At 39.7% G+C, this 13,493-nt stretch overlaps 1 protein-coding gene across 5 annotated transcripts in view; it reads right to left on the bottom strand.

Moving 5' to 3' along the window:
• LOC133613585 (phospholipid-transporting ATPase IH-like) overlaps nucleotides 1-13,493 on the bottom strand; it is an 80,024-nt gene that overhangs the window by 25,367 nt on the left and 41,164 nt on the right. For all 5 annotated transcript variants that reach the window (XM_061971236.2, XM_061971234.2, XM_061971237.2 and 2 more), the window contains exons 7-17: nucleotides 12,120-12,223; nucleotides 11,901-11,951; nucleotides 6,860-6,924; nucleotides 6,695-6,776; nucleotides 6,427-6,577; nucleotides 4,273-4,470; nucleotides 4,023-4,196; nucleotides 3,137-3,303; nucleotides 1,872-1,943; nucleotides 1,023-1,096; nucleotides 762-865 (exon numbers count right to left, since the gene is read on the bottom strand). In XM_061971236.2, coding sequence (XP_061827220.2) covers nucleotides 762-865; nucleotides 1,023-1,096; nucleotides 1,872-1,943; nucleotides 3,137-3,303; nucleotides 4,023-4,196; nucleotides 4,273-4,470; nucleotides 6,427-6,577; nucleotides 6,695-6,776; nucleotides 6,860-6,924; nucleotides 11,901-11,951; nucleotides 12,120-12,223 — 1,242 coding nt within the window. The remainder of the gene's footprint in view (nucleotides 1-761; nucleotides 866-1,022; nucleotides 1,097-1,871; nucleotides 1,944-3,136; nucleotides 3,304-4,022; nucleotides 4,197-4,272; nucleotides 4,471-6,426; nucleotides 6,578-6,694; nucleotides 6,777-6,859; nucleotides 6,925-11,900; nucleotides 11,952-12,119; nucleotides 12,224-13,493) is intronic.

Below are 13,493 nucleotides of genomic sequence, written 5' to 3'. Positions count from 1 at the left end.
AGTATTATGCTGAAATAGTCACAATAAGGCATAAGCTGCTACGCCTCCAATATTACTTCAGTATAATACCCTGTTATTTTTGTTTTATGATCATTTGTAATCACTTTTTTTTTTAATACTACCTTAATTTGCTGATTGGCTGGGAGAAATCCCAATGGTGTAACTTCATGCCTTATAGTATAAGTGAAGTAAAGTGAATTACATTTATATAGCACTTTTCTCTACTGACTCAAAGCGCTTTACACAGTGAAACCCATTATCTACATTTTTTTTAAAGTAACATTTAAACCAGTGTGGATGGCACTGGGAGCAGGTGGGTTAAGTGTCTTGCCCAAGGACACAACGGCTGAGATTAGGATTGCAGCAGCGGAAATCGGACCTGGAACCCTGTCGACAGAACCACAGACGACGCATGCAGTTTCAATTTTGACTTAAGATGATCAAATATTAGATAATTACGACACACATTTCTCTCTGTTCCTGTTGACTTAGAGTGAGGCACTATGAAATGGTGGTAAAAAAATAAGCTTTGTTGTTTTGTTGACAGCATTACCCTGGAATAGTCACAACAATGCAAGATATGCTGCTACGCCTACAATTGTACTCCCCCCCCACTCAACCTCACACTTAAAATCATTAAAACATGATATAATCTTTATTCAAATTCATTGTTATTATTTGAGTGCAGCGTCCATTTAAAAAAATATGGATCCTTGGCCTACAGTATAAAGGGCTACAAATTGTATCCTAGATGGACTTACCACAGCGTTCTGCTCCACCCGGGCCTTCACCTGCTCCAACTTCCCAGACACTACCAAGGGAAAAATGGCCGAGTCAGCCCCCTTGCAGAAGAGCAGGTATTCTCCTGACAAAAAACATAGTAAAACTGATATCCATGCCTCTCCATTTGATTTTTTGAATGAATCCAGGCAAAATAAAATGTCTTATTTTTAGGGGGTGGAAGGTGGGGATACATTTTTTTCCTGTAATCAGCAACTACTTTATGTGTCAGCTTGACTCACCTGAGCTCGCTCTGACAATGACGCTCATTCTCCTCCTTACAGAGTCAAAGTTGAGCACATGAAGCAGCTCAAACCTGGGGCAGAAAAAGTGTCGGCATTAAAAGAACCCTTCAATTGATTTATTTTAGTTTTTTTTACAATTGAATTAATTATTTTTGTTTGAGCATTATTTTGGCAGTACAGTTGTGAGTTTATAGAGACAGGGTGGGGATAAAGAATGGGAAAAAACAAAAGTTACATGAATAAAGTCATACGATGCCATACAAAGTTGTCATAAAGGCAAAATACTAGCAGGATACAACTGCTATTTTTTTAGTTATAATATTATGGAATTACTGTTCCTGACTCAATTAAATATAAAATTTATGATGGCAACAGTTGGACCCTGCAACTGATTATTTGTATTTTCATTGACCAGGTGATAGTTTGACCCTGAAACCAACTCTTTCTATTTATATTCACCAGCATAGTGGAAATAATTGTGTTCCTCCACACCATGATACCAATCCTGTTGAGGTGCGGATTATTTCCTTTAAGAACTTGCAAGAGGAAGGATAAAATGCAAAGCGTCGTCTCTGCTGAATGCACCTTCCCCCGCCTCTTCATCTCCTATCTACAGTATGTTTCCTTAAAAAAGATGACTATTGATGACTAAAGAGTTCAAGGGAGGCTGAGTCTGAAACATTTAGTTTCTATGGATCATCCTCCACAGAGCATGACTTAAACATAAAAAAAAACAAGTGTTGCAGTTCACAGCTTAGCTATTCCTTCTCCCTTCATCCCCACATCCCAATCAATGGCATTTTGCTTTCCTGTGGCGTAACCACAGCAACCACTTTGCAGACGAACCTTTCAATTTCATCGTCTTTGTTCAGGATCTCCATGTAGTTGTCCTTCAGTCTCAGGTATGTGTAGCCCAGCCTGGGGAACAAGAGGAAAGGGAGAAATCAATACATGCACAATGAAACACAAGCTGGACAAAGCTGCCGTTGTCATTTTTAATGGAAACATGATGACAGTGCGCACACATTACACACCATCTGGAAAAGCAATAGGTGGAGCGCAACAACATCCCCCAACGTTCACCAACCAAAGACCAACTAAGGTATCCTGACTTAAAATAGAGCGAGTTATATGAGCATGCTGCTTCGGATACACTGGCCTCAGCGTGTTAGCACTTTCACTTTTTAAAGGGTAGCTGTAGAAAATACCACAGAGACTTACTGTATTTACATATTTCAATCTATACCAGGGTACGGCATGAACATAGACGAATCATTGGCTTGATTGAAGATTAACTGCATCTTGAAGCAAATTCAAGAGCAATACTTGGGTGCAAACAGCAGAGGCACTGTTAATTCAATAACTTCCTGTCTAAATACATTAGTTACAGAAAGTAGAACTTTATTATGACAACTCCTCAGGAAATAATTATTCTGCTCAATCAAAACTAAAAAAACTACTGTTTTTGCGCCAAATAGATTGTTCCATCCCTCAATTTTTTGTTATATTTTTAAAATAAATTTATACTGAATTTATTACAAAAAAAACAATACATTTGTAATAGTTTAGAGTTTATAAGAATGTTTTTATTTAAAAAAACAAACATTTGAAGTTATTACTACTAAGGAAAACATCTCAATTTAAGAATGATATCACAAGGTAAAAAGTCTCAATAATAATGAGAATTTCAAAAAAATATATACAATAATAGCACAAGGGAGAAAATACTTAATTTTAGAAGAAAAGTAGTATTACAAGGGAAAAAAGGAAATTTTATGAGAATACAGTCATAATATTACAAGACAAAGCCTTATAAGAATAAAGTCTGAATTTCAGAGACTAAAGGTTGTAATATTTCAAGGAAAAAAACAGACTTAAAAATAATAAAGTTGTAATATTGTGAGAAAAAAAATCTATTTTGTGAGAACAAAATAAATAATATGCAGAAAATAAAGTCACAAAGATGTATTAGAAAAAAAAAAGTAGACACAAGACTAAAGTTATAATAATAGGAGAAGGCAACCTTCCAAATAAAGTCGACTCCCCTTTCTTTACAATAATCGTCTACAACATCATGCATACTCTGCGCGATCCAACTCTCCAACATTTACCTTTTCATTCCCTCCACCAACGCAACTTCATCTGGCGAGGAAGAAATGTAGAAGGATGTGGGTCGGCCCTGGTGGATGCCCCTCTTGATGCCGTCCACCGTCTCCTCCTCCTTCACTTGCACCGTGTGACACAGACACAGGGCCCGGAAGAACAGGTCCTCGTGCTCCTGCAGACACACATGAAAATTAATGATTAGAATCCGCATGCAAAGATAATAAAGCTTGGTGTTGCTTACAGTATGTTTACTATTGTAGCTGTGTTGTGGTGTATATGTGCACTGCAAGTGCTGAAGAAAACACACACACACTTTCCTGTATTTGTTACCTTTTTGAGACCTTCGAAAAATGTCGACCTCTTTAGGATCACCCTTTCTAGATATATAAAGATTTATATTTACAACATTAATAATGTATACATACAATGCAAATATAAAAAAGGTAAGATTTTTTTGTTTTGTTTTGTTTGTAATTTGTTTTTAATCTTCATTTTTACTTCAAATTATTACAGTATGTCTCTATATACATTTTTATTTATTTATTTATTTTTAATTCATTTTGGCCAAAGGTGGCGCATTTCAATTTCTTATACACACTTGCTATTTCATATGTTGGTCAGAGGTTGAGCACTTTTAAAACCGACACAGTCAATTTGAAAAATCCCTCCTTTTTGGGACCACCCTAATTTTGATAGATTTCACCACCAGCGGTGCAAATGAGACATTCTCTAATAGATGCAATGGGTTAACGTATAGGGACCATGATTTATGTCCAAACTTGTTCACCGGTCCTCATAAGGAAGGTACTTTTCCTTGTTGATGTCTCAAAAAAGGGTATAAATACACACATACACACACACACACGCACACGCACTCGCACACACACTTACCCTGCGGTATCCTCCAGGTGAGGAATCTATCATGTCTATGCTGGAGGCAGCGCTAAGGATTTGACCGTTGCAGATGGCGTGCGGGATGTAGACGTTCCCATCTACGCAGCATTCGATAAACTCCATGTTGTTTTCTGTCAGAGTCCCCGTCTTATCAGTAAAAACATACTCCACCTGGGAGTGAGAGGATAGACGGCAGCTAAGGAAACATCCAAAGAACGTTTTGGGAAAAGTCGGATAAAGCGAGTACCTGGCCCAGCTCCTCGTTCAAGTCAGAGGTGTTGACCTGAGCGCCTTCCCCCAGCTCCTCATCAAACATCTCCTCGTCCCAGGTGATGAAGTAGGAGCCCAGGAATTTCTGCATCTCCACCGTGACGTACATGGACACGGGAATGATGTAATTGAACAAGACGGTGAAGGCCAGGAAGTCTGTGAAAGCTCGGATCACCTGCCAGATGACACGAGCATAAACAGGTACAATATGAGTGGGACAGTACTGGGTTAACACTAAAAAGAAAATAATACCGTAATATCATGAGAATGATCGTAAAGTCAACATTGATTAGAATAAAGCTCAAAGTCATGTTATAACAACAAAATTACCAGTAAAGCAGTATAGCCATAATATTTTGAGGAAAAAGTCATATTTTACTGAATACATTATTATTATTAAAACAATTAAGTCATAATAAAACAAGAAAAAAGTCCCAATTTTATAATAGCAAAGTCATAATTTAATGAGTAAAATTAACATTACCAAAAAAGCTGTAATATGTATGACAAAATAATAATAACAAGACAAAAAGTCTCAATTTAAAGTAGTAGTTTAATGACAATAAAGTTGTGATGTTAAAATAAATAAAGTTGTACTATAACCAGAAAAAAGGCACAACAAATTCAATTTAAAGTGATGTCATTTAATGAAACTAAAGCCTTAAAAATTCCCTTCAAAATGTTTAATTTTACAAGACTAAAGTCAAAGTATGACAAAGAAAAAAAGCAGAGATTTTATGATATGAATAATGAAAGTAAAGCCGTGATAATTCAAACATTTTATTTTATTTTACAATAATTAATTTGTAATATTGAATATTTAATTTGTCAGGTGTAGGGGTGTAACGCTTCATCGATATATCTAGTTATATTCCCAAGATCAAAGAAAATCGATCTGTGCTCAGCTTGTTGACCTTCCAGAAGATTTAAATTTGATTTAAAATGTAATTAATTGGATTTTATCGATACTAGAAAATAAACCATTGGCTTCAAGAACAGCAGACTTTGTACAAAATAATGTTTAGCACTTTTTAAATAATTAAGGACCGTAAACATTGTGCGAAAAGAGCCAAGATGGTGCTCCCCAGAGGGCGATGAGATGTCTGAGTCAACTGTTACATATTTTCCTTACACTGTTGCGCAGAGCTCAAAGGACATACTCAAAAAACAAACTTTTTTTGAGTATGATTGGACAAACTTAATAAAGCAGAAAGAGCACAGCAATTTCTGACTTTTTGACTGGAGTCCTTCCCTGAGCTACCACACTGTGCTAACCAGACGCTCGGGCCGCTGCAGACGGGGAACAAAAAACGACCACTAGCCGAAGCCAAAGCCAAAGCGTGGCAGACGGGGAGGAGCGGACCATAGACTCCGGTGCATAGTTATCAAAAGAAGGCTAAGTCTTCCGGTTATAATACTGGCAAATGTTGAGTCTCCGGAAAATAAGATGGATGAACTTCAACTTCAGCGGCAGGACTTAGCAAGAAGGAACGGCAGCCCTCGTTAAACAAGCCTGATGCGCGTACATTAAGATGATTTCAAACTTCTGCTTTGAAAATGTGGAATATCTAAATTACGGCCATTTCATCTGCCCCGAGAACCGCAATGTATTATTGTGCGTGTTGTGTACATGATGGGCATTAAAATACCTATCCGGGTGCTGCTATAATTATCTTGGGTGATTTTAACCTCTGTAATCTACGCTAATTCCCTTATAAGAAATAACAGAAATATAGAAAACTTCACCTGCAGGGTCCAATATCCACAGTATTTATTTCACAGTCACACTGCTTACATTTTTGGCTAAGTTACTTAATCAATTTCAACCCACTAAATCATTTCGGATTGTATTGTTCTAAAAAATGTTATCGTCCCTGAATCGCATCGGCGACCACAAATTCTGAATCGAATCGAATCATCGTTACAGTAAGAAGACAGGAACGTCCCTATTTGAGAAAACTAAAGTTGTAATATTATAATAAATCAATCTGTGATATTACGAGAACAACTTGGAAATGTACAAGACTAGGGTTGTTTAAGTAGAATACATTCTAAATATGTAATTCATGAAAATTGTAGGGTGGACTTAGACCTGCTGTGTAGGGATTGTGCTGAGTGTCAGTGAACGCACCACGTGTCGTTGCCTCTCGTTCTCCGTCCTGTGGTTGTACCACGGCTCGTCCCGGTCCGGAGACCACTGCCAGGCGTACTTAAGAACAGTGTTGATGACGGCTTTACTGATCAAGATGCACAGGTAAACAATCAGAAAGGCATTCATGGACCTGCGGGGACGGGAGACAAAGACGCCCGATGAGACAATCCTGTGCGTGACCTTTACGCACAAACAGATTCTCCACTGATTGGAATTTGGAAGCGGTCAGACAAGCCATTCGTCTCACTTTTCCACAGCCGAGCGCTTCTGTGATTTAGACTGGTAATTGAGTGCCATCTTGGTCTCCATGCCGGTGTAGATTGCAGCAGCTGAGGTAAAAGGTAAACAACAATTGGTTACTTTGACAACATTTCTCTCAATGTGTCGCCAAAGAAGTCACTTTAATCTTCACCATAAATATGCTGCGTATTCTTCAGTGTGGCTCCTCGGAGTAACAGGTTCTCAGCCCCGAGGGGTCTGAAAGAGTGCAGGAGAAGTGTGCCACTGATCAATAAAAACATACATCATAAAAATTTAAAACATAAATCATAAAAACAAGTCTTAGTGTTCATAATGTTTTTTGGCGTTAAGGGCCTAACATAAGCGTGCTGAGATTTGATTAACAATTCATAAAAGTATTGTTCATATACAAACGTTTGTATAATGTTTTGTAATTCTTCTAGCAAAACAGACAACATTGTTTATTAATTTGCACAAATGTGGAAAGACAGTGAAAATATCAACAAAAAATCTATCTAAAAATTGCAGTCTGAAGGATTGATATTAGCAGGAAAACAATTGGGTTTTAAGAAAATAAATTCTTAATTTTCAAGAAAAAGTCATTATATTCCAAGAACACTATAATATTAAAAGGGACAAAGGTTGTCATTTTAAAGCTTTTATAGGAAAAAAATATGTCACACTACAAGAAAGAGTGGTGATTTCAAAATAATTGAATAGTCATTTTGAAGAATAAAGTTGTACCTTTTTTATTATTTATCTTAAAGAAAACTTGGAATATTAAGAGTCATAATTTTATGAATTAAAAAAAAACGAGAATAAAGTCGAAATGATTGATTGATTGAAACTTTTATTAGTAGATTGCACAGTTCAGTACATATTTCGTACAATTCAGTACATATTCTGTACAATTGACCACTAAATGGTAACACCCGAATAAGTTTTTCAACTTGTTTAAGTCGGGGTCCACGTAAATCAATTCATGTTAGGAAAAACTGGCTTAAAATATGACTTAAAATATGACAGGAAAACATCTGACATATTTATAAGAATAAAGTTTTAAGTACAGTAGAATAAGAACATAAAATAAAAAGTTGTAATATTACAACAAAAATTTTGTAATTTGGGAGAATTAAGTCATGCATTGTATAGAAAAAGTCACAATACTAGTTAAAACATCTAAATATTGGAAGAAAACCCCTATAATTTTATGAGAAAGGTGCAATATTAAAATAATTGAAAAGTAATACAATAAAGTTAAAATGTCATAAAAATAAAAAAAATTGATAAGAATCACATTTTAATAAACAAAAAAGTCAAAATAATACACCAATAGATCTGTAATTTTATCAACACAAATATGTAATATTACAAAAAAGAATTGCAATTTTAAAAATTAAAGCTGTATTTTTGAAAATAAATGAATTTCATTAAAAAAAGCAAACATTTAATGAGAATATTGTTGCAATATTAAAAATATGTCAAGCTGTATTCTTATGAGAATTAGTGTTACGATCCTGTTCTCTACCTGCTTTTCCTTTGCCACTCTGCTCCCTCTGTGTGTTTCATTAGTTGCCATGGCAGCAGAGGAAGGCAGGAAAGCATGAGCACACCTGACTACAATCACCGGTGCCTTATTTATACTGATTACTTGCACCTGCTTGTTGCTGGTTTGTTCCTTGATTATCGTTCATGTGTCAAGACCATGGGCAAACTTTCCTCCTCCTGCTGCTTCATGCGCAAGTATTGTTGTTTTTACTTTATTTTGCTACTTGATTTGTTTGTGCTCAGTCTAATCCTGCCTTCCTATGGACACTTTGGGTTGTTGTACTTTGTTCTCTTTGTTTTTCCATGGCACTGGTTCCTCCACCCAGTGCCATTGTATTTTTGTTATTTCCCAAATTGGTATATTAAGTCTCCCTTTCTGTTTTGGGGATCCAAACTTTTTGCGCAGACACTTTTAAGAACATTCTCTAGAAACAAGCGAGTCGCCTGGGCCAGCAAGAGAAGCAGTTTGCTGAGCTGGGGTCGTTCCTCAATAGTTTGGCGGCACAACAAGAAGCACACATGGAGGTGCTGGAGAATAGACTCACCACCTTCGTCTCCACCCTCAAGCCCAGCTCTAGCCCAGATGTGCCACCGACCATCAGCGCTGCCTCGTTACCAGCACTAGACATCACGGTCGTCACTGAAGTCAGCAGGTCTGCTTTTACTCCTTTGCTGTCACTACCCGAACGTTTCTCTGGAGACACCGGAGAAGCCTGACCATTCTTTGTCCAGTGTCAACTCCACTTTGAGCCGCAACCAGCCGCTTTCTGCTCACAGCGGGCCCATGTCGCTTTTGCCATCTCTCATCTGTCCGGTCAAGACACTGCGTGGGCCACGACGGAGTGAAGTCGACAATCCTCATTGTGCAGCTCTTGTCGTGCTTTCTCCAAAGCCATGGAGAAAACATTCCAGAGGACTCTCCCGGGCCGAGAGGCTGTCCGATCCCTCCTGGGTCTGCGCCAGGGTCGACGCAGTGTATCCGAATATGCCATAGACTTCCGTACCCTCGCCGCTGGGAGTGACTGGAACACTGTTGCTCTTCTGGATGTGTTCGGTCTGGGTTTGGACAACCATATCAGGCATCACATGGTGGCGGTAGACCTACCTACAGACCTTGATAACCTCATCTTGCTGTCAGTTAAGATTGATTAACGGCTCAGCGAACAGGAGGAGAACAGTAGTCTGAGTCCACGGAGGTGGACACAGGAATCAAGACTTCCGCGAGAGGGACCTCTCCACTCGCCTCCAGCTGCCGTGGGACCGTCTTCCAAGATTCTTTTGGATGAGCACATACAATTTAAGGGGGAGTCGGCTTACGTCCACCGAGAGACTTCGCCGTCAACCATTTCACTTCTTTTTGTACTGTGGGAAGGCAGACCATCACATCTCAAGTTGTCCCATTCATCCTTCCACTTGCCGCTCCCAAGCACGGCACCCCTTCAGTGGGACCACGCAAGCATTGACTATTCCACCACTGCGATCACCTCCATTGTCTTCCACAGAGCGGTTGCATCTTCCAGGTACAATCTCATGGTTTACTAACAAAAGAGACTCTTCTTTTAATTGACTCTGTGGCTGATTATTGTTTTTTTAGCTGAGGAGCTAGTAAAAATGTATAACATACCTGTTTCCACTTAAAAGACTCCTAAAGTAGTTCCCTCTCCTGATGGGCACCATCTTGCTAACGTGCAATTTCAAAACGAACCTCTCACACTCTGCTTCTCCGGTAACCACTTCGAAGAGCTCTGTTTTTTCACCATTCTGTTGTTTTGCCCCGATCAAGCAAGGCACAATCTCCAAATTGACTGGAACAAGCTTTTTAATAGTAACTGGAGTGTTTTTTTTTCACTCACATTGCCTTCGATCTGCAGATATTGCTGATTTGGTCAACATACTTTTACCTCGACCTTCATGAGGTATTTAGCTACGATCATGCTCTCTCCCTTCCTCCTCATCAGCTTTATGACTGTGCTATTGACCTCCTTCCGGGTGCTCCTTTACACTCACCACACTTGTACAAGATCTCCAGACGCGAACAAGTGTCCCTTGAACAGTATATAACTTCCTCCCTCGCGTCCGGCACTAGTCGCCCTACTTCCTCTTTGTTGGATGCTGGCTTCTTCTTCGTTGAGAAAAAAGCAGACTTTGGTTCAACACGTCTTCCGGCTTCACAGTATTCCCGTTGATGTGGTCTCGGATAGGGGTCTCCAGTTCTCGTTCGCTATTTGGAAGGCGTTCTGCAAGTCCCTGGAATCTTCGGTCAATCTGTCTTCCAGATACCACCCCCAGTCCAACGGCCAGATGCGGCAAGCAAACCAAGACTTGGAGGCCACCATACGCTGCGTCTGCCACCAACAGCTTGCATCCTGGTCCTTCAAACTACCGTGGATTGAGTATGCATGTAACTCACTCATCAGCTCTGCCACATCAGCTCTCTTTTTTACGCTGCCTATGGCTTCTGAGTCAGCCGTGCCATTTGTCACTGCGCATCTTCGCCATGCTCGCTTGGCCTGGCGTAACACCCGAGCTGCACTATTGCGGACGTCAGAACGCAATCAACGCTTGGCCATCGCCTTCCAGCACCGGATTATAGGCAAGGACAAAGGGTGTGGCTGTCATCCAGGGGCCTACCGCTCCACACTGACTCCCAAAAGCTTCAGCCCAGATTCATTGGTCCGTATCCCATCGAGTGAATCATCTGTCCAACTTCAGTCCAGCTCTGCCTTGTTGAGGCCCTCGGGATACACCAAGTGGTCTATGTCTCTCTCCTCAACCTTCTGACTTCCAGCGACTTCCACAGGTGCCTCCGCCTCCTTCCAAGATAATTGACGGCCAAGGCAGTTTTGGATGTGAGAAGAAGGGTCAGAGGTTTCCAGTACCTGGTGGACTGGGAGGGATTTCCCAGTCTCTCGTACTTGATCCATCACTCCTCACCTGTTTCTACAGACGTTTTCTGGAAAAGCTGGGTAGGCCGCCAGGTGGTGTCCATTAAATGGGCGGTACTGTTACGTGTCTGTTCTCTACCTGCTTTTCCTTGGCCACTCTACTCATTGTGTTTTTGTTAGCTCTCTTTCATTAGTTGCCATGGCAGCAGAGAAAGGCGGGAAGGCATGAGCACACCTGGCTGCAATCACTGGTGGCTTATTTATACCAATTACTTGCACCTGCTTGTTGCTGGTTTGTTCCTTAATGATCCCTCCACCAGGCAAACTTTTCTCCTGCTGCTTCACGTGCAAGTATTGTTGTTTTTGTTACTTTATTTTTTGTGCTCAGTCAACTACCGCCTTCCTATGGACACTTGGTTTTTGTACTTTGTTCCCTTGTTTTTCCATGGCACTGGTTCCTCCACCCGGTGCCAATGTTTTTTGTTTTATCCCAAATTGGTAAATTAAATACTTTAGGACGTATACATCTCCCTTTCTGTTTTTGCGAGCCTAACAATTAGGTTGTAATATCACAATAAAAAAAGTCAAATATTCCAAGAACATATGTGCAAAGCAAATTTTGAAATGTTATTAAAAATTGTCACAATTAATAATGATGCATTTCTCAAAAATAATTCAACAAATATTCATTTTCATTCAAATTTGGACCAGGATATATTTATTGATGGTTTTGTCCTTCATTGTACGAAATTAAATGTAAAAAAAAAAAAGAACACTGACCTCGCGACAGGTTCATCTTTGTCCTTATAAATATGGATGCGTCCCACAAATCTGAAAGAGCAAAGTAGAACATGACAATGACGCAGTTAAGAAGCAAGGAGATTGTGTGTGTGTGTGTGTGTGTGTGTGTGTGTGTGTGTGTGTGTGTGTGTGTGTGTGTGTGTGTGTGTGTGTCAAACAACATCCAGCAGTGTGTGTGTGTGTGTGTGTCACACTCACTTGTAGAGGTCAGGCTGTGGTTGTTCACATTCGATGGTGGCATGTAAGGAATCTACCTCCCGCTCGGTCCTAAAGGCCATGGTATCTGGTATGGCGTAATAGGTCTGAAGGAGGAAGGTGGGAAGGAAAATGTCACCTATAGCTACTGAGAGCAGCAGGCTTCACAGTTGACGGGCAGCTTGGACAAAATGGCAGAGGGAAATGGAGATGAGCTCCAACCTCCCCCAGGCTTCATCAGGAGCTTGCATGCAGCACTGCTAGGGTGGTGATGTCATTAGGGAGTCCCAAGGGCAGGTGGGTACTTTGCTGAGCATCTTAATGTTTTTACATCTTAACATTAACATATACATCTTAACATTAACAGCGGTTTACTTCTTTTTGCACTTAAAGGGGAACTGCGCTTTTTAAAATTTTGCCTATCGTTCACAATCATAATGAGAGACAAGAACATCTTTTTTTTTTTTTAGGATTTTAAAGATAAAATTCGCTTGGAAGATGCCACAAATGGGAGTCACCTTCAAAGCCCTCTAAAACAACCTCAAACCCCTCCATCAATGTTTTATATACACACTGCAAGTCTATATACAATGAAGTAACAGACACGTTCATAACAACGTGTTCAATATTTACCATATTTTGGTCATTTTAATCAATGCTGGAACTGATTTCTTCAGCGCATTGATTTCTGTTTCCATAGCAGTGCGCGTCCGACTTCTGGCAACAATTGTGTTCCAACTTCCGGAAACAAACACGTGTGTTTGTTCTAATCATGGCAGAATCGATAACAAGACAATGAAAACGACTATTTTTGGACAAATGAGGATTCCCAACCATATCTTTTTGAAGCTGAATATATGGAGGATGAACTGCTGCTTCTAGAAGCAAGCACGAAGAAAGGGTGAGACGGAGCAGACAAAAGCCGAGAGAGTGAGATGAAAGTGACTTTGACACTATTCATGTAGAACTTGGAGACATGCTATTTCGACATAAATGAAGTGCTTTCCCAAATAAACCAGAAAAAAACGTCCTCGGCCAGCTGGACCAAACGAACAACTGTTCATAGAGTGAGTCACACTTAAATATCGATCATCATACACGCAGCTCGTCATGCATGTTATTACAACTACAGTACACATGCTGTCTGGCCAGCTGTGTAAAAACAAAACATGAAATGTGGGCTAATTCTTTACAGATAATGTCATATGATTGTTTGTTTTTCAGTCAGTAAAGATTGGTGTTGTATCGCAGTGTTGTGCATTACAAACTCAAACACGTTTTGTGTTGTCGTAGAAGCTAGCTTATCTTTCGCCGTAGTTAGCTTTTACGGCTGATACCAAAGCACGCTGATGTGTTACTACGCTAGAAAAGGAGTTC

The sequence above is a fragment of the Nerophis lumbriciformis genome, linkage group LG13, assembly GCF_033978685.3.
Source record: "Nerophis lumbriciformis linkage group LG13, RoL_Nlum_v2.1, whole genome shotgun sequence".
NCBI lineage: Eukaryota > Metazoa > Chordata > Actinopteri > Syngnathiformes > Syngnathidae > Nerophis > Nerophis lumbriciformis.
The sequence above is the reverse complement of the archived record's forward strand: the minus strand, read 5'-3'. Positions and strand labels throughout refer to the sequence as shown.